Below are 25,994 nucleotides of genomic sequence, written 5' to 3'. Positions count from 1 at the left end.
GTTGGCAAAGGGGAATTCTCGAATAATTCAGATCAACTATACATTTGTCTGTTTTTTCTTTGAGGCTTTTTAACTATCCAGAAAATGTACAAAACAGGCAACAAAATTAAGTGGGAATGAAGTCAAATAATTTCATCCTCAATTACCAAACTTGCATCCTAGTGTCAGAGAGTTTGAATAGGTTAGGCATCTATTTACAATGTTAAGTGCCACACATCTGATTCTATGAAAAAATGTCTTCCCTGACCATTCTTACCCTGCATGGGACTACCGCTCAGGGAATGGTATATGAGCAAAACTGCTTTCAGCTTGTTCTTTCCAAATCAGCCTAACTGGTTGGCTTTTTGACCCCAACCACACAACATTGTCATCTCATTATATTAAAACCACTATAATCTTCCTGGCTTATGACTGTTCTGGAAGTGTCCAGAAGAGGTCAGAGAAAAGTTAGTGTACAGAGGTGCAAATGTTCTTATACAGACCTTAGGACACCCATTTCTGACCCAACCTTCTGTCCTAAGTGCTTGCTTTATTAATAGACACTAATCCTGATATTACTTACTTGGCAAATTTAACAACTTAACAATCTCTTTTGACAACATTCTGAAAGTATTGCTGACCTATTCCCCTGCTGCCACCCTCCTCCCACCATCCCTCAGCCAAAATTAAGGCAAAGTCAGAACGTTTTGAAAGAACACAAGGAAAATGCAATGTAATCACAACGGGTCACAAAGGACTCCATTCAAAAGGCAGTAACGTGGAAACTGGATTCTAGAGGACCATTCCTGAAGGGAAAATGACTGAAAATTAGCAAGCACACAGACTCATGCTAATAAAAACCAAATGGTTTTCATTGCAAACATTCTGGATTCTTCCACAGTCCACTCTGCGCTTTTAAATGAAATCCTTGTCCCCAAATTGCTCTTGCAATACCTTCGTGATGGGGAAATACCTGATGCTGAATGTAATCCAGACTGTCAGTCTATCATTTAATCAGCCACTCCCTGTCAATCACTGGTTAAGATCCAGCTAAGCCAAGGTCAAGTCTTACACTAGTCTAACTGATCAGCATCAATAAAAGCCATCACTATGCGTTTGTTCAGAAACTGTGGATTTATACGAGTAAGTCTGAAGAAAGCACAGGGGATCTACTCTGTAGAGCTGCAACTCTCAAGAAAGGAGACCTATTATTCTGCGTTTTAACTTGAGATGTAATTAGTTTATAAATATATTTTATATATGCATGTGATCAATTTACCTTAAATGTACACACAAAAACACACATTTGTGCATGCATGCAATGCAAACAGTTAACCTGGTATCCATTTGCTATCAGATTTACAGATAAACTCACTATCAGATTCACATACAGAATGTAAACTGTAGGACTTCATTTGGGTTCAGCCACAGATTCTTATGTAATAATAATAATAATAATAATAGTAATAGTAATAGCAGCCAATGGTTGACATGTGTCAGGCACCAAGCACTTACTGCGTGAAAAGTACTGTTTTTAATTCTTTAAAATTTGTTTCCATTAAACTGTATATGGTAACTACATTTTTGTCCCCATTTTAGAGCTATAGAAATTGAGGATGGTTGCGAAGCAACAAAGCTAAGGTTTGACCTCAAGCAGTAATGCTAAATTGCCTTTTTGGTTAATTTTTTTTCTTATAATTACTCTATACAGTAAGAAATATTAGTACTATTTTAAGGAAGTCTAAGCACAGAGTCATCACATGTCCAAGATCACCAAGATGACTTTCGATAGAGTGTTGGTCTAATTTTAGGCTGTTGGTTTTTATACAGTATCATTCTGCCATGACCAAATAATATTAAAGAAATTTCAGAAGCTACACAGAAAGAGGAAGAAAATCCAAATTAAATTATACAGCAACCAGGTTGGGCGGCGGAGGGTGGTTTTGATGCGAAATTAAGGTTTTGATTGCTCTATAATGGGAGCATAGTTACATGAATTTTTTTTTCACCTCATTTGGCCCTGAATTTTAGAATTTGTCAAGATAATCACAGAAATCTCAAGACTAATAGTCTCAGAATAATAATTCTTTTTTGGTTCTCCTCAAATTAGTGAAATTCATCAGCCTTATCTTATAGTCCATTTAACTGAATGGCCCACAGACAAGAGAGGACAGTCAATAATTTTCCAAAACCCAAAACATATTCTGTTAATAACCAAAAGCCCTGACACTGTGTTACTGTTAAGTTAAAGTGCCATATGTCTAAAAATAATTTTTCGTTCCCAGGTTCAATTTGCATTTTGAATCCCGAAAGATTCTTTGCTAACAAAAAGCTATTAGAGATTAAACTGCAATTTAAATACAATATATCACTTAAAATAAGTTATCAGGGCTGCATGTTGATTATAATGTTAATGAATAATAATGCTCCTTTTTGAGGAAAGATCTAGAAGGTTATGGTCCCTCAGTAACTCTCATCAGGTTGATCCCAAGCTCCCTAAACACTGGTAGAGGTCTCTGAAGAGAAATCAGTGAGTTTGCATACCCGTTTCTCCCACTGAAACACTGTGTTAATTTAGACCATGTTATTGAACAAGAATGACCAGACAACTTCACTAATAGGTAATTACTGAGAATAACTCAAACCATTCTGCCTTTGCATCAATTTTAGTTGGGGGGGCGGGTGTTGCAAAACAATTACAGCAGGAAGATAAGCCAGTCATCAGTGCTTGTAGAATACTGAAGTCCAAATCATAAAACAGCTCTTTTCTAGTGAGCACTCATCAATCTGTATTTCTAACAAATTAAGCACTTAGTGGACACGAGGTCGTGTTTGGCTCCAAAGGTTTAATTTTTTTTAATGAATAGCTCTTTTATAGTATCGAAGACACAGAGGCTCATGCTAAGTCATTTGCCTTTTCCAAAAAAATGTTCTCCTTGTGGGGCATAAGAAAACTTTTCATTTCATTTTGACAAGTATTTTTGAGTATCCCTATCATATCTGACACTATTCAGACCTGAATACACCAGGCTGAATAAACGGGTATCACACACCTGCCCTGAGAGAACTTGCAGGCTTTCCTCTGAAACGAGACTGGTTCTTTCATAATGGACATAAACTATACTGGCACTGTATCTAGACATGCATTCTCAATTGCTAAACTTCGCCAGTATTCAGCTGACAAGTAAAGCTCTTATTTTACATGCAACCTGAGATAAGGAGGCACATGCGGTGTTTCTGTGTGCCTGTGTTTGCACATGTGAGCTGCCCAGGAATTTGAATGAGCACACTGTGAATGAAGCGACCAGGGATAGGGAGCCTGAGGAGATGATGGTTGAAAACCAGCAACACTTAGCTAATTCGGGGCATCCAAGAGAAGGAATGCACAGGGGCTTCATTAAACGAGAGTGGAAATGGGTTATGGAGAAGGGAGAAGCTCGGAGAGAACTGGAGTCAGACAAGAAGGGCCAGGCTAGTGGTGATTTGGGTCCTAGAGAGCTGTTATGCTCACCTGAGTAAGAAATTCATTGAAAATTCTCCCTGAAATACCTCCAGAAACAGTTTTTTTTTAACCTAATTCTAGCTTAGGAGGGCAGAACTAGCAAAATAAATTAAACAGCTGAGAAGACAGTCATTGGCTTTGCCCCCAGCAAAGGAGATGAATCGGACCGAAAATGGGTTAACTTAGGACACTTGACAGAGAAACACAGAACTGAGAAATCTGACTTCCGTAAGCAGGACAAAGCCAGAATGAAAACAGTTCTTTGCTGCCATATTTGTGGATCAGGTGCCCTGACAGGTCACTTTGCCTAGACAACAGTCGTTTTGTGACCTCAAGATAAGGAATCCAAGAATAAATATACAACGTAAGTGAAAACTTTATTTACTCAACAAATATGTATGGACAACTTACTATGTACCATGCATCCTGCTACATGCTGTAAATAGGATGATAAATAAGATAGAAAAAGTTGAAACTTTCACCATAGTGGGCAAAATTAGACAAGTTTGGACAACTAACTACAAGTGAGATGGGAGTTATGGGTATGTAGGGAATGAAAGAAGAATTAGCTAGGCAAAGGTGAGGAGAAGATCATTTCAATCATTCATTCATTGTTTAACCAATAAATATTTGAGTCACGTACCAAGTGTGTTCCTGGTTGAGACAGTGGGTGATGGCCTTGACAAATGAGGAGTGGAGTGTAAGAGTCTGTAGGTGTGTAAAGGTAGGCCAACCTCTGAAGAAGGGATGAAGGGTGGATAAAGGATAAAGAGCTATATTCCCAAAGCTTCAGCATCCCAGAAGAGCCTTGCCTGTCTTTGATTGGTCGAAGCAGACTTGTGGGAACTAATATGCAAGGGCTTGGCCTTTATTACTCTGTCCAGTGAAGGTGAGGGATATATGATGATGGGAAAGAGGATTTACTCTTGCTGAGGCTGCAGGAAACAGCCAGCTTTGTCCTATAAGTTTCCATTATGAGCATCTCGTGGAGACAGCTTTCTCTATTTTTTACCTTGATGGCTGGTCACAAAGTTCTCAGGCATCTCTTGGACACATGCCCTGCCAAATGGACTTATGCTTTCATGAGCCCTAGTTTAGATGGGTCTTCTGCATGAATCCAGAGTTTTGTGGACTACAGATGTTAAGCTGTGGGCTGACCTCTTCTGTAAGTTTCATACATCATGGTATCCTTTGTATGATGACATGGTTAGATGAGAGATGGAGACTCAGATCATCAACAATGATATATCAGTATGAGATGTGCAATTCCTGAGAAATAACTCAAAGTATATTTCCAGGTACCCCACAAAATACGGAAGAAATAATAATTGTAGGTACACGCTCTTCCCAGAGCAAGGGATCTAATCCCAACACTTTGCACAACCAGGCCACAATGAACATTCCAAAAGAATCCTTCCTTCTCAATGAAGTATGTCTCCTCAGAGTAAATTATCACTATCTGTTATTTAAAAGCTTTGAAAATCTTTTTTTCAATTTCAAATATATATATTTTCAAATATATATATATATATATATATATATATACCCACAGAGACACACACACACACACACACACACACACACACACATATATACCATGGAGTATTACTTGGCAATCAAAAAGAATGAAATCTTGCCATTTGCAACTATGTGGATGGAACCTAAAGGGTATTATGCTAAGTGAAATTAGATAAAGACAAATTTTATATGATTTCACTCATATGAGGAATTTAAGATACAAAAGAGATGAACATAAGGGAAGGGAAGCAAAAATAATATAAAAACAGGGAGGGGACAAAACATAAGAGACTCTTAAATATAGAGAACAAACAGAGGGTTGCTGGAGGGGTTTTGGGAGGGGGGATGGGCTAAATGGGTAAGGGGCATTAAGGAATCTACTCCCGAAACCATTATTGCACTATATGTTAACTAACTTCAATGTAAATTTTAAAAATAATTAATTAAATTTTAAAAATGACTTTTATGATCTCTGCACTGAGCACGTAGCTTGCTTGAGATTCTCTCTCTCTTCCTCTGTCCTCCTCCCCTGTTCTCTCTCTCTCCTTTTCTCTCTCTAAAATAAAATTAAAAATTAAAAAAAAAGATTTTTATTGTTCATTTAAAGTCAAGTAGGCAATATCTGAAAAAAATTTAACTTTTCACACATAATTAGATTTTCTTGTATTAAATAAACAAGACAATAAATGGATTCCTTCCTGCTAAATTTTTAAAATCAATACGTGCGGTAGCTGATGTCTGAGAGAAAAAGCAGGATCCTTGGCTTTCTGTATTGATATACAAAATTAGTGGCCTGTCCCTCCCTCAGTAAACGAAGAAACAGTTTTGTTCCATATAAAATATTTGTCATGTACATAACCTGGGCTCAGGTAGAAGTGGTCTGAGCCAGTCCAGTGAGACCGAATCCTATTGAATTTTTTTTATTTTTTATTAAAAAAACTTTTTTAATAGTTTATTGTCAATTTGGTTTCCATATAACACCCAGTGCTCATCCCCACAAGTGCCTCCTCCATGCCCATCTCACCTTTCCTTCCCCCCATCAGTCCTCAGTTTGTTCTCAGCATTCAAGAGTCTCTCATGGTTTGCCTCCCTCCCTCTCCCCCACTAGTTTTACCCTTCTTCTCCCCCACGGTCCTCCGTTTAGTTCCTCCTAATCCTCCTATACGTGCAAACATATGGTATCTGTCCTATTTTAGATAGACTACAAGTGTCAGCAACAGAGGAAGTTTCCAGCTAAGAGCAATGCAGGGATGAGAACCCGCAGGCAGTTCTGAAAAGGAGCTGAAACCAGCAGTGTGCCAATCCAAAAAAGTTCTGCAAGGTCTGGCAAAAAGTAACGAGGTTAGGAGCTAAGCTAGGTTTCAGTCTCAGGAGACAGGAAAGGAAAAGTGGAAACTCAGACTCCAGAAGCGGGGAACAAGCCAGAAATGAGGTCCCAAGGGACAAGGTAGGAACCTACGTAACTGGAGCTGGGGTCAGAGGCAGCTCACCAGGCATGAGACAGACTAGATTTGGAGCCAGAGCCACTGACCATGACCTTCGTGAGTGGCTGGGCCTGAAATGGATCTGACCTTGCAACAGAGACCCTGCCTGGAACCCAACGAGTTTGTAAACTTTTTAAATCTTCTCAGCTCTCTTCTTGGTTTTCATTTTATTATCATAGTTAAAATACATCATGTCAAGTTTCATAGTAATTATTGCTACCATCTTATGTTCTCTTTTAAAAGATTCCTATTTGCATGGATATGAGTTTAAGGGGACTTTCAAGGGTTCACTTGTGCCATTTCTTCTCAACATGTTGTTATATCCTCGCTACGGAATAGTGTATACAGGGCTTTGAGAAATTTTCTGTTCAGTGAATGACTTTTTATATATTGCTTCCTTCACTAATCCCCTCAAATATAATTAAATTATTTCTCTGAACAAATACAATTATTAATATTTTGCTTCTTGGCAATATCTAAGTTAGTGAAATCATTAATTGCTATATACATATGTTTGGGGATAATGAATTCATCTGGCTTCAGACAGGCAGAGGTATCAAAACATCTTAATTTCACTCAGCTAATTTCATTATACCAGAAAATTAAGTCCATGGATTTAACAAAAGCTTTCTTTTCTGGGACTATTTTTAAGTAACTATTGGATCCTCAAGGACATCTTATTATAAGTCTTTAATGATTTGGGAGTTCTTTAAATATGAATTTCTTTGAAGTTCAGAAAGCCTTGATTAACCAAAGAAACTTTATAAGGATATGGCCTAGGCCATATCCACCATATTAGAGTCAGCGTGCTTATTTCAGCTTTAAGCATCAAGCCCAGAGGAACAGACGCATTGCAGGCTATTGGTTGTCTGCTAACTGATTTTAATTGGACTTCCCAATCGTCTAATCTGTGCTGTGGACCAAATCCCTGTTTTCAGGTTCACAGGTAAAGTCCTGCTACTGTTAGACTCCTGCTGACTGAAGTTTTTAAGAAAGATATTTTGGGGTGCCTGGCTGGCTCAGTAGGTAGGGCATGCTACTCTTGACCTCAGGGTTCTAAGTTTGAGGCCCACATTGAGTGTAGAAATTACTTAAAAACAAAATCTTTAAAGAAAACAAGTAAATAAATAAAAATTCAACAAGATATTTTTATTTCTAAAATGTGACAATCACAGGGCACCTGGGTGGCTCAGTCAGTTTAGCATCTGATTCTTGATCTCCGCTCAGGTCATAATCTCACGGTTTGTGAGTTCGAGTCCCATATAGAGCTCTATACTGACAGTGCGAAACCTGCTTGGAATTATCTTTCTCCTCTCTTTCTGTCTTTACCCTGCTCTCTCTCTCTGTCTCTCCAAATAAATAAATTTAAAAATGTGACAATTCCTTTTTCTTTAATTTTGAAGGAAGATGGTGCCTCTGAGAAACATTTAAACAAACATTTTGTTTTAAGATAGGAACTCACTGATTCACTTTGAGTCTTCTACCTAGGCTAGTGGAAAGATAAATAAAATGAATTCATTAGTAATTCTGTCAAATGGAATTCAACAACAACATGCCAGACAGGTGGTCCTCCACCATGTCCTCTTGCTGGTGGCTGCTTATCCACTTAATTACATATGACAACACGTGAGCCAAAAGCCCTAACCGGTGTGAACTAGTTTCTAATTAAGTGGCACATCCTAAGACTCTAGAATCTTACTCCTGTCAGTAAACATTTACCTCTATTCAAAAGGGTATCTCCTAAGAACTTTTCTCTGGAGAAGGAAAGATAAGGGTCTGGGATGTGAAACAGGAAGGTATTTTTGTATTTAAGTATTAAATTAAGTATTTAAGTATTAAACTCTAAGCCTCCTCACAGAGTGCAGTCACAGCTCTCTGCTTTAACCAGAAAGCCTTCTCCAGAAGCCCCCTGGCTCTCTGGCCCTCTGGGGCACTGAGAGACAAAATAAGCCTTCTATTATCACTACAGGTAGCATCCACATCATTTCTCTCCACACCACTTGTTTAGGCTTCTGCCAGTTGACCATTCTGTCAACTACCTTACCTCTTTAACTGTCTAGACATTCTTCACTGTTTACTAAAGATGAACACCTTCTTCAGTCTTCCCCTCCATGAAAGTTCTACCATCTTCCCAGGTAACATCAGGGACTATAGGGATCACCTCTGCTGCTCTCCAGCTTTAGAATTTCTTAACTCTCTGAACTGTCATGACCTTCTCCTTCACTCCACATCAGTCCGTGCATTTTGATGGTAACATCCTGAGGTTGTCATCACCCAGAACAGTTCTACCTTTGAAATCTTAGACTTGAGTAACCTATGCGCCGACCTTCTGATCCTTAGAAGTTTTTTTTTTTTCCATTTCTTTATTCCCTCTATACCTGCTTTTGAACTTAACTGAGAACTCACCCTGCACCCACTCTATTTTCCCTTTGTATTTATCTTCTATCCAGCCTACATTCTGTAGTGCTATCATTTAAACCGTCATCTCCTAAAAGTATTTCATTCCCTTGCCCCCTGCAAATAAGCCTACCCTGAATCTATCCAGCTGCCTTCCTTTCCCCTACAACTAACTCTAGGCTAAGATATTGAATAATGTATTGTAGGCCCACCTGGATGGCTCAGTCAGTTAAGCACCTGACTTTGGCTCAGGTCATGATCTCACAGTTCATGAGTTCAAGTCCCACATGGGGTTCTCTGCTGTAAGTGCAGAGCCTGCCTTGGATCCTCTGTACTCATCCTCCCTCTCTCTGCCCCTCCCCCACTCATGCTCTTTTTCTCAAAAAAAAAAAAACCCATAAAAATAATGTATTTTATATATTGATTCATTGATTGTCTCCCTTTTTTTTAAATTTCAAAAACCTTACACATTTTTTATCATAGAAAATTAGAGAAATACATTTAGAAAAAGAATAAAATGAAACCAGTCATAATCTTTCCACCCAGAGAGTCAGGATTAACAGTTTGGAGAGCATTTTCTCCCATCTTTTTCTGCAGGTAAGTTTTGTTGCCATTCTTTTCTTAAATTATTTTCTTTTATTTTTTTCTACTTTATTGTCAAGTTGGTTTCCATATAACACCTAGTGCTCATCCCCACAAATGGCCTCCTCCATGCCCATTACTCCCCTTTCCCTCTCCCCCACCCCCATTAGCCCTGTTTGTTCTTAGTATTCAAGAGTCTCTCATGGTTTTCCTCCCTCCCTCTCCCCAATTATTTTTCCCCTTCCCCTCCCCCACGGTCCTCCGTTAAGTTTCTCCTGTTCCACATATGAGTGGAAACATATGGTATCTGTCCTCTGCTTGACTTATTTCACTTGGCATAACACCCTCGAGTTCCATCCAATTTGCTACATGATTGTCTCCTTTCCTTTCTTTTTTTTTTTTAATATTTTTATTTATTTCTAGGAGAGAGAGAGAGACAGCGTGAGCAGGGGAGGGTCAGAGAGAGAGGGAGACACAGACTCTGAAACAGTCTCCAGACTCTGAGCTGGCAGCCAGCACAGAGCCCGATGCGGGGCTCGAACCCACAAACCACGAGATCATGACCCAAGTGAAAGTCGGACGCTTAACCGACTAAGCCACCCAGGCGCCCCGATTGTCTCCTTTTTATTGTGAGCTTCTCGTGAACAGAGATTTTGTGTTAAACACTTCTACACCCTCAGCAACTAGAGCAGTGCTCAACATCTGTTGAAGATATTATCAGTGATGCTGGGAAAATCCCAAAACTACCTGGTTTAATAGCATTTCAAATAATGGCCCTAAGCTTCAACAGGGTTACCAACCCTGTGCAGTCTTCCTACACACATGGCCCTGGCTGGCCTTCCCTTACCCTCTGTCCCCTGCCCCTTTACAGCCTTCAATAGTCTTTCTCTGCCAACACACGCCCAGAAACAGACTTTGCTTCTTACTTCACAGAGAAACCTGAAGCAACTGGACGATAAGTGACACATCTTCCTATCCTTCCCAGCCTCCTCAACCACCATTGCCTCCTCCTCCCGGTAAGAGAGGAAGAGGCGCCCCTCCTCTGTCTCAGGAGTCTTACCACCCTTTCCCTGGATATATCCTCTCTTATGTCCCCAGGAACTAGACTTTCCAGTTTTCCCACTTTCCACCTGAAACTTCAACTTCTTCCTCTGTGCTCTCACTTCTTATCAACGTCTCCACTGCATTTAACTCCAACAATCTTAATGTTTAACATACTCTCTTCCTTTTGGTTTGGTGATTTTATACCTCACTGAGGTTTACTGTTTACCTCCCTGATCCTCCTCCTCCATCCCTTTTGGAAGTCTTCCTTTCCTTCCTGGGAAATCTCAACCACACCATCCATATGCTGATGGTACCTGAATCCTTATATCCAACCCTGACTGCCACATGCAAGACTTATGAGTATCTCAAATCTACACTGCCTCAAAAGGGACTTTTCACTGCATGTTAAAATCTATCCATTCTCTCCACTCTGTTACCAGTCAAATCCAAGCAACTATTCGTTCTCATCCAGATAAGTGGGCAGTAGCCTAATTTCCTGCCTACAGCCATTCTTTAGTGATAGTCAGCGATCCTTCTCAACAATTCTGATCAAGTCATGCTTCATTTAAAACTGTTCCTTCCGTAACTTCTCCAGGCTATTAGTAAAAGGTCCAAATACTTTACCAGGGGCTACAAGATCCAACTTCTGCTCATCTCTGGGCCAACACTCAACACTTCCCCTCCTCATCCCCACTTTCACATCCTCATACACACCCTCTATGTCTTAGCCTTACAGCAATTCCTTCAGTTCCTCCATATGGCCAAGCTCTCCCTCACATCTGAGATGCAGAAATGTTCTTCCCTTGTATGTATGGGTAAATCTCTGCCTCCACTTCACCGGGTGTGAGCTAGATAGCAGGCAAGCTTGAGAACACTATACCTCTACTTAAATCCTTCAGATTCTACCTACAACATATTTATTTTCTATAGACTTTAGGAGGAATTACAACCCATGTAGTATATGACCTACCCCCATTAGCTTTTCCAAGGTCATGTTTTGCAAGCCTGATGCATTTTTCCAGCCATCATGAATCTCATGCAGGTCCTAAACTCCATCAAGCCTTTGCCTGCATGTTGCAGCTAGCCTATGCACATGCCGCTCTCTGCTCCACTGGTCTCCAATCTCTGACTATCCTTCAGAACTTAGTGGGGGACATTTCCTCTTGATAATGATTTCCTGGCCCCATCACAATCACGCTAGCTGCCCATCCCCATGACTGATCTGGTTCAGGTGTTCCTTTCTCAGAGTGCCTATAGAATAGTCTGCTATCTCCGTCATAGCACTTATCCACACCATATGATCATTTTGTTTATTGCTCAGTCATGCTGATTAGACTACCACTTTCTTTGTTTTTTAATGTTTTATTTATTTCTGAGAGAGAGAGAGAGAGAGCAGGGGAAGGTCAGAGAGAGGGAGACACAGAGTCGGAAGCAGGCTCCAGGCTCTGAGCTAGCTGTCAGCACAGAGCCCAGTATGGGGCTCGAACTCATGAACCATGAGATCACATGACCTGAGCTCTAGTCAGATGCTTAACTGACTGAGCCCCCAGGCGCTCCTGGACTACCACTTTCTTGAGGACAGGGGGTATCAGTTCACGTTCCTGAGTGTCTAGAAAAGCACTCAGCATTTAGAAGGTGCCCACTTAGTGTTTTTGGAAAAAAATCAATAAATGAATGGAGAGGTGAATGAATAAATGAATGGATGGATGAGGAAAGAAGTTGTCCTGTTCTCTGTGAAAACATTCCTGCCCACATTATTCCAGGGAAATTCTGGAGGACATTCCAGGTTCAGCTTCTCCATTACTAGCAAAGAGGCCAGTGCCTCACCCACTCTACCTTAGTTTTCACTGGGTAGCACATCCTGAAATTGCACCTGTTAAAGTAGTTAGTTGGTTAATATATATACTTCTTTTAAAAATGCAAACATCCAAGTAATTCCTATATACCTTAATGTCAACCGATGTATTTAACATGCTTTCTTCTGACGCCTAACAGAGACCACTCCATTGAAAGGACAGGAACTTTGTGTGTCAGGGAGGAGAGATCGCTTGGCATGAGCATATTTTAAAAGCTTCCCAAATTATCCCTATAAGCAGCCATAGCTGAGAATCACCATTCTTCAGCACTTCTCAGACTTTACTATGCACACTGTTCTCCTGGGGACCACACTGAAAATGCAGCTGCAGATTCAATAGGTCTGAGGTGGGGCCTGAGAATTTGCACTTTTGCAAATTTCCCAGCTGATGCCGATGCTGATGCTGCCAGTCTGTGGCCCACACTTGAAACAGCAAGGATCTAGGTTTCTCCTATTGCCACAGGTCTCTGGTTTATTTACTTTTAGGGGTCAATCAGTGGTGAGGGAAGGGCTAACAGAGAGTGTGCAAGGGCAAGCATGGAGTAACTATGGATTCAAATCAGTGTGCCTGTTGGTAGGTTTCGCTCTATAGGAAACATGGATCTAAGTGACCATTTCTGATTGTGCACATTTTAACTTATTCACAGGCTGACCTGTCATCCCTTGTGCTACAGTAGAGCACAGAAGTCAATAAAATTGCTAATAAGGGATGACAAATTTTACCTGAGAATATATAGACTATATAGAATGTTCTCTCTCTCTCCCTCTCCTTTCCTTTCTTTTGACCATGCTTTCATCTTTAAAAATAAGTTGACGGGGCACCTGGGTGGCTCAGTTGGTTAAGTGTCCAACTTAGGCTCAGGTCATGATCTCACGGTTTGTGGGTTCAAGCCCCGTGTCGGGCTCTGTGCTGATAGCCAGCTCAGAGCCTGGAGCCTGGAGCCTGTTTCGGATTCTGTATCTCCCTCTCTCTCCGACCCTCCCCTGCTCATGCTGTCTCTCTCTCTCTCAGAAATAAATAACAAACATTAAAAAAATTAAAAAAATATGTTGACTGCTTTTTGATTCTCAATAAATAGCTTAAACAGGGCATCTGTAACTTGCATGAAAAAAAAACACATTAAATGGAATATGTCTGTGCATTATACCTATGGTGCATCTCCACGAAAGATGTGTAATGTGAAATGGGCTATCATTAGTCTTTGCTGTTTCTCTGTAAAATGAGACACTGTAATTCCAATTTTGTAGATAAGGAAAATAAAATGCAGAAAGCTAAACTGACTTAATTAAGATCACATGCTAACAACACAGGATGTGGCCAAAACTTACATCTTCGCTCTCCCACGCTAAGTTGGTTTAATGGGAAAAAAAAGCAGTAATCTTTCAAAAGATTGTACCTTAATTATTCCTAACACTTGTATCTCTTTGAAATAAAGCTTACTATTTAACAGCCTTTCTTCTGCTCATATCTACTGCTGGAATTTGTCTATGTTCTATTCATCCCATTATTAATCTGTTGAATTCAAAGTGGCCTTACAGGGATACATAAACTAACTCATATACATCGGATGAGAAAGAAAAACGAAGATAGGAATAATGCTAATGAATCAAATGGTATACAAAGAGGTCTTACAATTACAAAGTGAAAACAAATTTGACTCTTGACTTACTAGCAGGCAAGGTGAAAAGGGACACATTGCACAGAACCCAGATGTGAAACCAACACAATTTTTCCAAAAGAGGATTATTCAGGGTAATTGCTCTGAAGTACACCCCATATTCTGACTTTGTTTCAGAAATGTCTGGTTTACCTTGCCCTGTGACACCCCATGCAGCTCTGACTCCCTCTGAAAGTGAAACCAGGGCACATGCAAACCATGTTTCCAATGTCCAATTTTGAATTTTAACCTCCTGCTTGGATTTTTTGTTTCCATAGACTTTCATCAATATTAACCTAATAAAGTCCAATAACAGATAGTCAAACCGAGAAGCTCATGTTATTTAGCGAAGATTTGGCAGACACTTAAAAGGACAGATAATCATTTTTAATTGCAAAAATGGGATTAAACACTTAATGGCAAGTAGAAGATCAAAATATAATTACTTAGGGGTGTCTGGGTGGTTCAGTAGGTTAAGCGTCCGACTTCGGCTCTGGTTATGATCTCATGGTCTGTGAGTTTGAGCCCCGTTTCGGGCTCTGTGCTGACAGCTCAGAGCCTGGTGCCTGCTTCAGATTCTGTGTCTCCCTCTCTCTTTGCCTCTACCCCGTTCACACGCTTTCTCTCTCTCTCAAAAATAAATAAACATTAAAAGCAATTTAAAAAAAATAATGATTTACAGATGGACACTGGAGAGATGAAAAAAGGGATGAGGATGGTTTTGTTTTGTCTGTCAATGGCTTTATTGAGTTACAATTTGCATACCAAAAACTCAATCAATACTTTTTAAATTAACTTCTTAATGTTTATTTATTTTTGAGAGAGAGAGAGAGACAAAGTATGAGCTGGGGAAGGGGCAAAGAGAGGGAGACACAGAATCCGAAGCAGGCTCCAGGCTCTGAGCTGTCAACACAGAGCCCGACATGGGGCTGGAACCCACAAACCAGGAGATCATGACCTGAGCCAAAGTCGGACACTTAACCAACTGAGCCACCCAGGCGTCCCAGCCACCAATACTTTTTAATAAATTATAAAGTATACAGTTGTACAAAACCATCACTATAATCCAAATTAAGAATGCTTCCATTACCCAAAAGCCTCCCTTGGGCCCATTTGCTGCAATTCCTGCCCCACTCTCAGCCCTGGGCAATAGCTATTCTGCCTTTTGCCTCTTTAATTTTGCCTTCTTTAAAAAATGTCATGTAAGTGGAATTGTATAATATGCATGTTTTTGTCTCTGGTTTATTTCACTTAACATAATGTCTTTGAGGTTCATGCATACTGTTGTATGTGTCATAGTTGATTTATTTTTATTGCTGTGTTGTATTCCTGTTTATAGCTATACCTTATTTCATTTATTCACCTGTCGATAGACATTTGAGTTGTCTCCATGTTTTGGCTATTACAAATAATGCCATAATGAACAATCAGAGAAAAATTCTTGTGAAGACATGTGTTTTCATTTCTCTTAGGTAAATACCTAGGTGTGGAATTGCTGGGTCATATGCAAAGAGTATGTTTAGTTTTTTATGAAAATGACCAAATGCTTTCCAAAATGGTATTTACATATTTGGCTGAGATGTACTGAAGTATTTTCCATTCTTACCAACAACGTATGATGGCTCCAGTCTCCATATCTTCACTTGATACTCTTTTTTATTCCTACTGTTTATTTATTTATTTTGAGACAGAAAGCACACGTGCATGAGTGAGTGAACAGGGCTGGGGCAGAGAGGAAGGGAGAGAGAATCCCAAACAGATTCCATGCCATCAGTGCTAAGCCCAACACGGGTCTCGATCCCACAAACTGTGAGACTATGACCTGAGTTGATATCAAGCATTGGATGCCTAATTAGCTGAACCACCCAAGAGCCCTTATTATATTTTTTTATTACTGTCTTTCTGATGGGTATAAGATGAAGGTATGTTGAATAGAGAGAATATGTCCTGGTTTTCAGTCAGGCAGAAATAGGATAAAAACTAGCCCCCCACCCCCTCCCCTACTCTACGACCACAACTGTATCTCCTTTTCTGAACAACCAAAGAGAATGAAATCTTTCAGGATTCAAGGGTTTGGGAACTTTCCCTTTATGAATTTTTAATTCTCTATTTTCAACTTCCCTTAAACAGTCTACTAATATTATCAACTTGATCTTCAGTTTACATCAAAGTCTTATTACAAAGCACCTTGCTACCCCCACAGATTTGGTGATGAACAGAACAAAGCAAGACCCTTGAACTACAGAGGAGTCTTCCCCTCCCTCTCACTCTGCAATGTTAAGTGCAAAGCTAGGGTCCTCGTCCTAGCCTAAGCTACAGTTCATATCCACGTTTCTTTACAGATTGGTAACGTTCACAGCAGTAGAACAAACCTTAGGATTCCAAATAAGCTTACCAGGCATTGCTAAATTTCCTTCCCTTTAAGCATTTCATTCAAATCATCTATGTTTTCCATACCTTGGCCATGCATTAAGGAAAAAAAATAAAATAATGGTGTACCACTGCTTAAATTCTACCCAGAAGGTAAGAAAAATATGTTACATATGTTTGTATTTATCACATAATTGATTCTCCTCTTGGAAAGGATTTTTGACTGACAGATGCTAATTTTGACTGGAGAATTTTTCAAGCAAGTATTGCTAAGCAATTGTCAGGAGAATGGTGTCAGGAAACCTGCCCAAAGCAAGCTGTCACATGCCACATTTAAATTAACAAAGGTGTCCTCAGCCAGCTTTCTACTAAGATACCTGCTAGCCAGAAGGATTTTTTTCAAACTTAATTACATAATAAAACAGCCTCATCTCCTACTCAGAAAGGTTGCCACACACCTGGTAGCCCTCAAGAGTCAGTCTGCAGTCTTTCTTGTAGTTCTCTAGTTGTGCCATTTTTCTTCATGGAGTCTTCATGGGGTGTTAACAGGCAAGAAAGGAGAGATCATGGCCAATAGTGGGAGACCTTTTCCTGTTGCTGCCAGGAAAAGGCCAGTTGGTGCCAAAATTCTTCACTTTGAGCATTAACAGAATCTGACCCTTACAAAAATGAGCAGAAATTTGAAGGTTCATACTCAGAATATGAATACATTATCTCACCATGCTGACTATATCTTTCAAGTGAACAGAATACCTCCTTTCCTTCTATTAATAATTAAATACTTATCAAAAGTTTGCAAAAAAAAGTTTGCCTGGCGAGTAGAGAATTAAAGGGAAGGGAATGAATAGTTCTGAGGGGTTATATCCAAGCCTTGATGCTCCATGAACCTGTCTCTCGGTGTCTCTCAGGGCTACCATGATTATGCAGTATATAACCTGCACAATTGTACAGTCTTTCTCTCTGTCTTATGCATTATATTCCTCATGTATCTTTACTTGGCTTCTTGAGCCCCTGAGGAGTCTGAGACAACATTGTTAATATTTGCTTTTTTAAGACCCCTCAATTCCAGGTTGTATCTGCTGTACTAAAATCTCGGATGAAGCTGCTCACTGTTCTCAGTGGAAGAGCTGGTTTCTGGATTGAAGAGATAATTTGTTCTTCTCCTTCTCAGTCTGCATTTAATTATTTCAACTCTCTGAGAGTCATCTTATACCTCTTAGCATCAGGTTCTAGCCGAAGGGGAGGCAATCTGCTTTCAGACAATGTACAGACATTGGGTATTCAAAGTTTGACAGACTCCTAGTCTCCTTTGAGGCAACATGAAGGATGGCCATGAGGACCAGCTCCAGAACCAGGCTACCTGGGCTCGCATTCCAGCCCAAGTTTGTCCATTCATAAAAATAAGATATAATGGTACCTACCTCACAGAGTCATTGTAAGAATCAAATGTATTAATACTTATGAACTGCTTATAATAGCATCAGACACATAACGCTTCAGCGTTAACTATTATTACTTTATTTTATTATCGTCTCTTTCTACTCTATTCTATTATTATTCTCCTACATTCTATTATTATACTCCTCTATATATCTGTTTAACATTCCTTCCCTGTACCTCTATATCACACACCCCCATTTAGTAATAAAGCAGCAGCTTGGTGGGAAACACTTGTGCATGTATGTATGTGCATGTTTTAATTCCTAACAGATAGTCTGAAAATAAAGGAATGAGGGAGGGCATATTAGAAGTTCCTTCTCACTGCTATAACAAATTGCCACAAGCGTAATGGCTTAAAGCAGCACAAATTTACTGTCACACAGTTCGAAGAAGGGTTGGCAGCACCTGCTCTGTCTGGATGCTGTAAGACAGAACTGTTCCGTTCCCCTTCCAGCTTCTCGAGGCGGCACTTATTCCTTGGCTTGGGGTGGTATCACTCCAAACTCTGCTTCCTGCACTGCTGTGGTCGCATCCCCTTCTCTGATTCCAACCCTCCTGGTCCCTTCCCCTTATAAGAACGCTTGTGATTACATAAGGCCATCCAAATAATTCAGGACAATCTCCCCATTTCAAGATCTTTAACTTAAATTTGCAAAGTCCCCCCGTTTTTTTCCATATAAGGCAATATATTCACAGGATCCAGGGATAGGAAGTAGATATCTTTAGGGAGGCATTATTCCACCTACCATAATGGGAAAAGCACTGGATGATCCTTGAGATCATTCAAGCCAGTGGTACCTAACTGGAGGTGACTCTGATGTCCCGAGGGGATGACGGCAGTATCTGGAGACATTTTTTTGGTTGTCACAAGTTGGGAAAGGAATAGTACTAGACATCTAGTAAGTAAGAGGCCAGGGATGGCACTAAACATCTCATAATGCATAGGTCAGCCTCCTCCCCACAACAAAGAATTATCCAGGCCAAAATGGCAACAGTGATGAAGTTGAGAAACCCTGGCTTAAAGCATGTGATTCCTTGAAATCTTCTGAGCTACTAAGGTTGCAATGCAATGGAAGCCAGTTTCAGGATTTAGATTTATGTGGATAAGTTTGAGAAATCACAAGCAAGCTCTGTTTTGACAATCTGATATAGTAAATAAGAGATGAATAATATTACTCATGCTTTAGTAGTAGGGTTTTGAATACTGCCTTAACTTGTTATTTGTTAAGTAGTGTTTGTTTTATTTTAGGTTTGGTATAATCTTTCATACTAATGTATTTTATATACACATAAATTATCTTTAAGGATGTATTATAAACATCATTTATGTATATTACAAATAAAACTCATAGATGCTCAGATTTAAAGTATCAAAGACCAAACAAATTTCAAGATGATCTACATTTTTGCCTTCATATGACTTGATATCTATCCCTTGCTTCAAAGGATCAGAGAAGTATACTTGCCATAACATCCTCATCTATCAGGAGAAAGACTTAAGTTAGAACCAATTTTCACTTATAGTAAGCACCCCAGCTATCAATACCTACTTTTCTAACTCTTAGGAATCTTTGTGCTCAGATTTGAATTCTCCCAGTTTTTGTATGTGTGTATGTATGTATGTATGTATGTATTTTAATGCTTATTTATTTTGAAAGACAGAGAGTGCAAGCAGAGGGAGGGGCAGAGAGAGGGGGAGAGAGAGAATCCTAAGCAGTCTCCATGTTATCAACACAAATCCCTAGTCGGGCTCAATCTCATAAACCATGAGGTCATGATCTGAGCTGAAATCAAGAAAGTCAGACATTTAACCAAGTGAGCCACCCAGGCACCCCTATCTCAGTCTTTTTTTTTTTTTAAATAAAAAGTGTTAATGTTTATTTATTTTTGAGAGAGAGGGGGAGAGAGAGTGTGTGTGAGTGGAGGGGGGGCAGAGAGAAAGGGAGACACACAGAGAGAGGAAGACACAGAATCTGAAGCAGGCTCCATGCTCTGAGCTGTCAGCACAGAGCCTAATATCGGGCTTAAACCCATGCACCGTGAGATCATGACCTGAGCTGAAGTCGGATGCTTAACTAAGTCACCCAAGTGCCCCTTTCCCAGTTTTTTTTAAAGCAATCTATATTCTTCTCAACATTTTCCCCATCTTTCTTTTCCTTTCCATTCACTGCTCATTCTCTTTCTTTAATACTTTTTTCTGTCTAAGAGTTCCCCTAGAATTTTGTTAATTTGCAGCAACTTTTTTAAAAGCTTATTTATTTTGAGAAAGACAAAGAGAGTGCAAGCAGGGGAGAGGCAGAGAAAGAGAGATTCTCAAGCAGGCTCTGTGCTATCAGCACAGAACCCACATGGGGCTCCAGCTCACAAAACTGTAAGTCGAGATCAAGAGTCAGACACTTAACCGACTGAGCCACCCTGGTACCCCGATTTGCAGCAACTTCTAAAAACAGTAGTTATATCTTTCATGGCAGAAAAGGTTTACTAACCGGTAGGGAACTGTGGGTGTGCAAGCAGGCATGAGTGTGAATACTGTATCCATAAGGATGAGTTTCATCTTTATTTTTTCCCCCAGGAAGGATAGTATTAGACTATAAATATGAGAGTATTTTAACAGCTTGTAAATGAACAGAGCCAAATAAAGAAAAACACATAGTTATTCAGCAACTTTGTTTACCACTGACACTACTTCTATCATATACATTTCTCTGCCAAGATACAATTCCATAAGGTGTTTTACATTTGGTATGATTTCAAAGCTACAATGAAAGGATACATGTTAAACATGTCTTAATGAATTGAGATTTCCCAAACACTATTTTATTTCATTTTGTTTTATTTTTAATGTTAATTTATTTTTTATTTATTTTTATTTTTTAAAAATATTTTATTTATTTTTGAGAGAGAGAGAGAGACAGCATGAGCAGGGGAGGGTCAGAGAGAGAGGGAGACACAGAATCTGAAACAGGCTTCAGGTTCTGAACTAGCTGTCAGCACAGAGCCTAATGCGGGGCTCGAACCCACAAACCGTGAGATCATGACCTGAGCTGAAGTCGGACGCTTAACCGACTGAGCCACCCAGGCACCCCAATGTTAATTTATTTTTGAGAGAGAGAGAGAGTGAGCAGGGAAGGGGCAGAGAGAGAGGGAGACACAGAATCGGAAGCAGGCTCCAGGCTCTGAGCTGTCAGCACAGAACCTGATGCAGGGCGAGATCATGACCTGAGCTAGATCGAAGGCTCACCGACTGAGCCACCCAGGCACCTCCCCAAACACTATTTTTAAAAAAGCCAAAGCCCTATCCCTAAACAGTAAAGTCACATCTGAGATTCCAGATTCCATATAGCACACTGCTAATTGGGGTAGGTACCACTAGAGGAACCTGCCTAGATCTCTATGCCTACCTAGTTAAAAAATTCCATTTCTTCAAAAACAATTAAAAAAGAGAGAGAAACACAGAGAGAGAAACAGAGTGAGAAGGAGATAGTAAGTGTGAAAGAGAACCTATAGATTAAGAGACTTAGAAGACATGTCAAGTGTATTAAGGACAGAGAAACTTGGAGACAATTCAAGGTCGATACATAAGTGGGAGTTTCTCAAAACAGGATAGGAATGAGCATATAATAAGAGAAAAATGGGGGACGAGCAGATGGTCACTTTGACAACTTGGGCACATACCAACTCTGGCACAGTGACCCTGGACATCTCCCAGCCAGGGTATCTGTGCAGCCATTTCCTGGAGAATAAAGAAACCTCTTATGTTTCTAGAAAGCCCTTAGAGGGGCAAGTGCCTATTAGTATGTTGAGCAGCCAGTGACTGATGTCCCAGTCAGGCCTCCCTCCAGTCACCCCCATCATAACTCGGGTATCCCATCACTGCACATGAGATCCAGAATGTGGATCAAAACACATTCAAAAAGCAATATACAGAAGAGAAAAAGGCCAACATTCAGAACATTAGACTATCACCTAAAATCCCAAGATATTTTCTCATCATTATTTTGCAAAGGTCAATGCATAACAAAATCCAGATAAAACCATCTAATAGGAAATGATTCAAAATAATCGGGACAGGTTATTTCTTGGAAGACATGGGGACATTAGAAAAGAGGTCTAGAATTTCCTGACAAAGGAGACAGGTGGTAAATACTGTGTTCATATCCCAGGTGGTCACACCCAGCTACCAGCTTACTTCTCCTTGTCAAATGCTCTTCTCTTTTTCGCCACCCTCTAACTGATGTGACAGTTTATGACTCCACACACATTCTCAGTTCCCTTCTATGAGTTTTCTTTTCCTTCTACTCTAACTCTCGATGTCCTCTTAAGTTCAGTCCTTGTAGCTCATCTCCTTTGAAGAACCCAAATACCCTCCCAGGCTTCACCTATCACCCCTGGACAGATCCTAAATGTCCCACGAGAGATCTTCCTACACTCCATCTCTACCCTCCTGCTGTCTATACCCTCTTGTGCATCCCTGGCTTAGACCCAACCTGTCCAAATCCATATTAATCACATCTCTCCCTAAAACAAATGTACCTTTGAACTTCTCTATTTCTGTGCACCTTGCTATCATTCTCCTGAGTCCCATAGATTTTAAAACTTAGGATCATTTTCTTTTTTTAAAGTTTATTTATTTACTTAGAGAGAGAAGGCATAGGACGGATTGAGAGAGAGAGAGAAAAAAAAAATCTGCACCAATGGTCAGAGCCGGATGCGGGGCTCAAACTCACAAATCTTGAGATCACCACCAAAGCCGAAACCAAGAGTCAGATACTTAACTCACTGAGCCACCCAGGTGCCCCAAAACTTGGCATTATTTTCAAATCATTCATATTCTTCATTTAGCAATACTATTCCACTGGTCATCCAATTCTCCCTTCCCGTTGTCACACAGCTTTCTCGTACCACTGCAGGCTGCTCCTCAAGGCACAACTGTATTACAGCAGCAGCCCCTACCTGCCTACCCTCTCTGGCTCATCACTTTTTACTCAACCCACCCAACCTAGCATTCCCAGAATCATCTTTCAGCTTTTGCCTTATTGAATGATCTTTCCTGGAACATATCCATTTCTCCTTCATGACAGCATCAAGGCTAACGCATGGATTTCCAAAGCTCTCCATAATGTGGCCCTAGCTATCAGGCCTATATATTCACTCCTTCTCAACAACATGATTTATTCCCATTGTTCTTTCTTCTTATTTGGAATTTCCTCATCTGTACCTCCACTTCCAAACGTTAGTCCTGTTTCAAGGCCCTTCCCAAATCTGCCTTCTCCATCTAGCTTTACAGAGCACATGACACTCCCTTCTTAGTTCAGACCCCTCTGCTGACCTGCATCGAGAATTTACCATGATGATATGATGCTCACCTTTTCAATGTGTTGACTGTCTTTCTCCAACTATCTGGCAAGCTCCATAAAGCTAGAGATATAGTTCTCTATCACCCCTACCATACAGTCCAGGGCTGAAAAGAGTAAATTCTTTTTTAGAATAAACTAGCTAATAATCTACTACTTAAGTGCCATTTAGATTTTCCCTGACTATAAATAAATGATCTATAATAAATACAAGTATAAACAAAGGAAATATAGAGATATTTTTCTATTAGCATTTGATTTTTAAATGTTAATATGTTACATATAAAACTATTAAATTTACAAACCATCTTCTTACCTGATTTTATGCAGTCTGATGACTTGCAAATACCATCTAGAAAAAGAAGGGTATGTGCATAAGTATTTGCAATACAGTTTTCTAATTTCTCCCTATCGTTTGTCCTTTTAAAAAATGCCAATTAAATGATCAATTCCTTAAAGCAAAAACTAAAACCTGAGTATTGTATATCATTGCCAATACTTAGAAAGAATATAGGGAAATAAAATAGGTAAATCCTAAGTTTAAAATTTTTTTTATGAAATGAAGCACTTTCTTTTATCTCTACTCACTAAGCCCTAGATCTATTAAATTGAAATAATCAGTTGTTTTAGTATGGTAATCTTTTTTTTTTCCTATTAAGGAACCAATCTTTTCTAATCCTTATTGTGAAAACTTCTAAGACTCAAATTAGACCTCTTAGATTCCTGTGAAGCCCTTTAGAATTTCAATGACACAACAACTTTCGCTAATTGAAGTTGGCCATAAAATGGTGTACACTTTAATCAAATAAAATTATACACTAGAACCCTTATAAAATAAGCATGAGTGCACTAAATATACTTGGCAATTAATAACTTAGCTCTAACATAAAAGACATTGTACTTTTAGTCAGAGTTAATTGTTTCGACATATTGATGTTAACATTTTATGAAGGAATCTTTATACCGCCATCCTTAAGTGTCTCTCTTCCTTAACACAATCGTTTGGTAGACGAAAAAAGCATAAGATGAAGATTTCTCCCTCCTAAGCGTTTATGAGTGCCTAAGTGTGGGAGTAACTCACCATCGTAAGTTGCATAGAGTGCGATCATTGTCACAGCGATGATGGTAAGGAGCAGGACGAGGACAGACAGACTGACCTCCAGTGGGGTCCATCGTTGTTTCTTTGGCCTTGGGGTGTTGATATCAGTTATATCCATCTGACTTTCTGATTTGCCCATCACCTAAACTCTGGAAAAAAAAAATTTGTTAAGTCTTTAAATACTACCCATAACAAATTAACAAACAGATACAAAGAAGAGAAAATATATGTACAATTTTCCAAATGCTAATGTGGCTAAATAAAAGTAAAAGGCTAATTCATTTTAAGTAAGAAATCAAGTTCTGTTGTTGCTGAAGGTCAGGATTTTGATTCTGAAATCGAAGAAGAGAGAGCCAATGCATTTGACATGATCAGTCACAATTTTGTTTTTTGATATATCACTAAAGATCCAAACAAAAGTAGACGAGGCTCGGCTACATACTCACACAAGATTCCTAAGGCAGTTCATAAGCAAATAATTGCTGTACCATCATAAAGCAAAGTTTTAAACTCACCCTTCTGAACTTTGGACAACGTCAAAGGTGAATTTTATATCTTGCTCCAGTGGTTTCCTTTGTAAGCACAGAAATCAATGACTAATACTTTGAGGTTTTGACTAAGCAATAATTTGAAACATGAATACAGATAAAAACAAAAAGGAACAAACACTTGTGATAGCTTATTTTTAGTCATAAGAGCAACTTTTATTTTTACAGCTCACAATTACAGCTACTGCTGATGTGGGTATCTATTAACTGGTTAGACAACATTCTGAAAATGGTCACTTGGTGAGCCAAACGTCAGTGAGTGGTTTACAGCCAGAGATGAAAGTTATTAACCTAAACCAATGTTTCTTTGTATAATTGAAGAAGAAAAAAATATATGAATTAAAAAACTCTACCTTGCAGGTCAGGGTAACAATGGTTAAGAGACTTAACTCGTATTTAAATTAATGTTAATACTTCTAATAATAGCTGACATTTATTGAGCGCTTCCCATGTGTCAGTCACTAGTTCTTAGTGCTATACCTGTACTAATTATTTTAATCTTTGTAAGGTGGGTATTAATATTCCAAATATACCTTAGGAAGCTGGGGCACAGAAAATTCAGGTAAAACTTCCTCAACTACACAACTAGTAAATGTTCTTTACAAAGAACACATTTAGTCCCTGACTGAAATAAAAATATATCCTATCATCACAAGATGAAAGCTATTTTAGATTTAACTGCAGAAATTTCTGGAAGGGGGAGAGGAATTAAGGGGATGTAAGCCTCTATATTAAATTTCATTATGTTTCTTTTAGAGGCCTCGTGATTCCTTTTTTTATTTTTTAAATTTTTTTAATGTTTTATTTATTTTTGAGAGAGAAAGAGACAGCATAAGCAGGGGAGAGTCAGAGAGATAGAGGGAGACACAGAATCCAAAACAGGCTCATGGCTCTGACCTAGCTGCCAGCACAGAGCCTGACGCGGGGCTCGAACTCACAAACCATGAGATCATGACCTGAGCCAAAGTCGGACACTTAAGAGACTGAGCCACCCAGGCGCCCCGAGGCCTCGTGATTCTTTATTGACCATCCACCAAATCTCTGAGTTCAATTTTTCTGCATGTCTATAGAAAAGGGCATCATAAACTAACAGATTAGCTGTTTAGAGCTTGATACAAATTAAGTGTATAATTTAGTTCCTAAATGAAGTGACTGCTCAGAAAT

General features: G+C 39.4%; 1 protein-coding gene across 1 annotated transcript in view; it reads right to left on the bottom strand.

The window, feature by feature from the left end:
* MME (membrane metalloendopeptidase) overlaps window positions 1-24,431 on the bottom strand; it is a 96,121-nt gene extending 71,690 nt beyond the window's left edge. Inside the window, exons 1-2 of the mRNA XM_077750092.1 lie at window positions 24,265-24,431; window positions 23,500-23,535 (exon numbers count right to left, since the gene is read on the bottom strand). Of these exons, the coding sequence (XP_077606218.1) occupies window positions 23,500-23,535; window positions 24,265-24,421 (193 nt within the window). The 5' untranslated portion in view covers window positions 24,422-24,431. The remainder of the gene's footprint in view (window positions 1-23,499; window positions 23,536-24,264) is intronic.
* Between the last annotated feature and the right edge of the window lie 1,563 nt (window positions 24,432-25,994).

This window comes from Crocuta crocuta, unplaced genomic scaffold (assembly GCF_008692635.1).
Source record: "Crocuta crocuta isolate KB4526 unplaced genomic scaffold, BGI_CrCroc_1.0 scaffold19, whole genome shotgun sequence".
NCBI classification, from domain to species: domain Eukaryota; kingdom Metazoa; phylum Chordata; class Mammalia; order Carnivora; family Hyaenidae; genus Crocuta; species Crocuta crocuta.
Note: the sequence above shows the minus strand (reverse complement) of the source record. Positions and strands in the feature narration are given on the sequence as shown.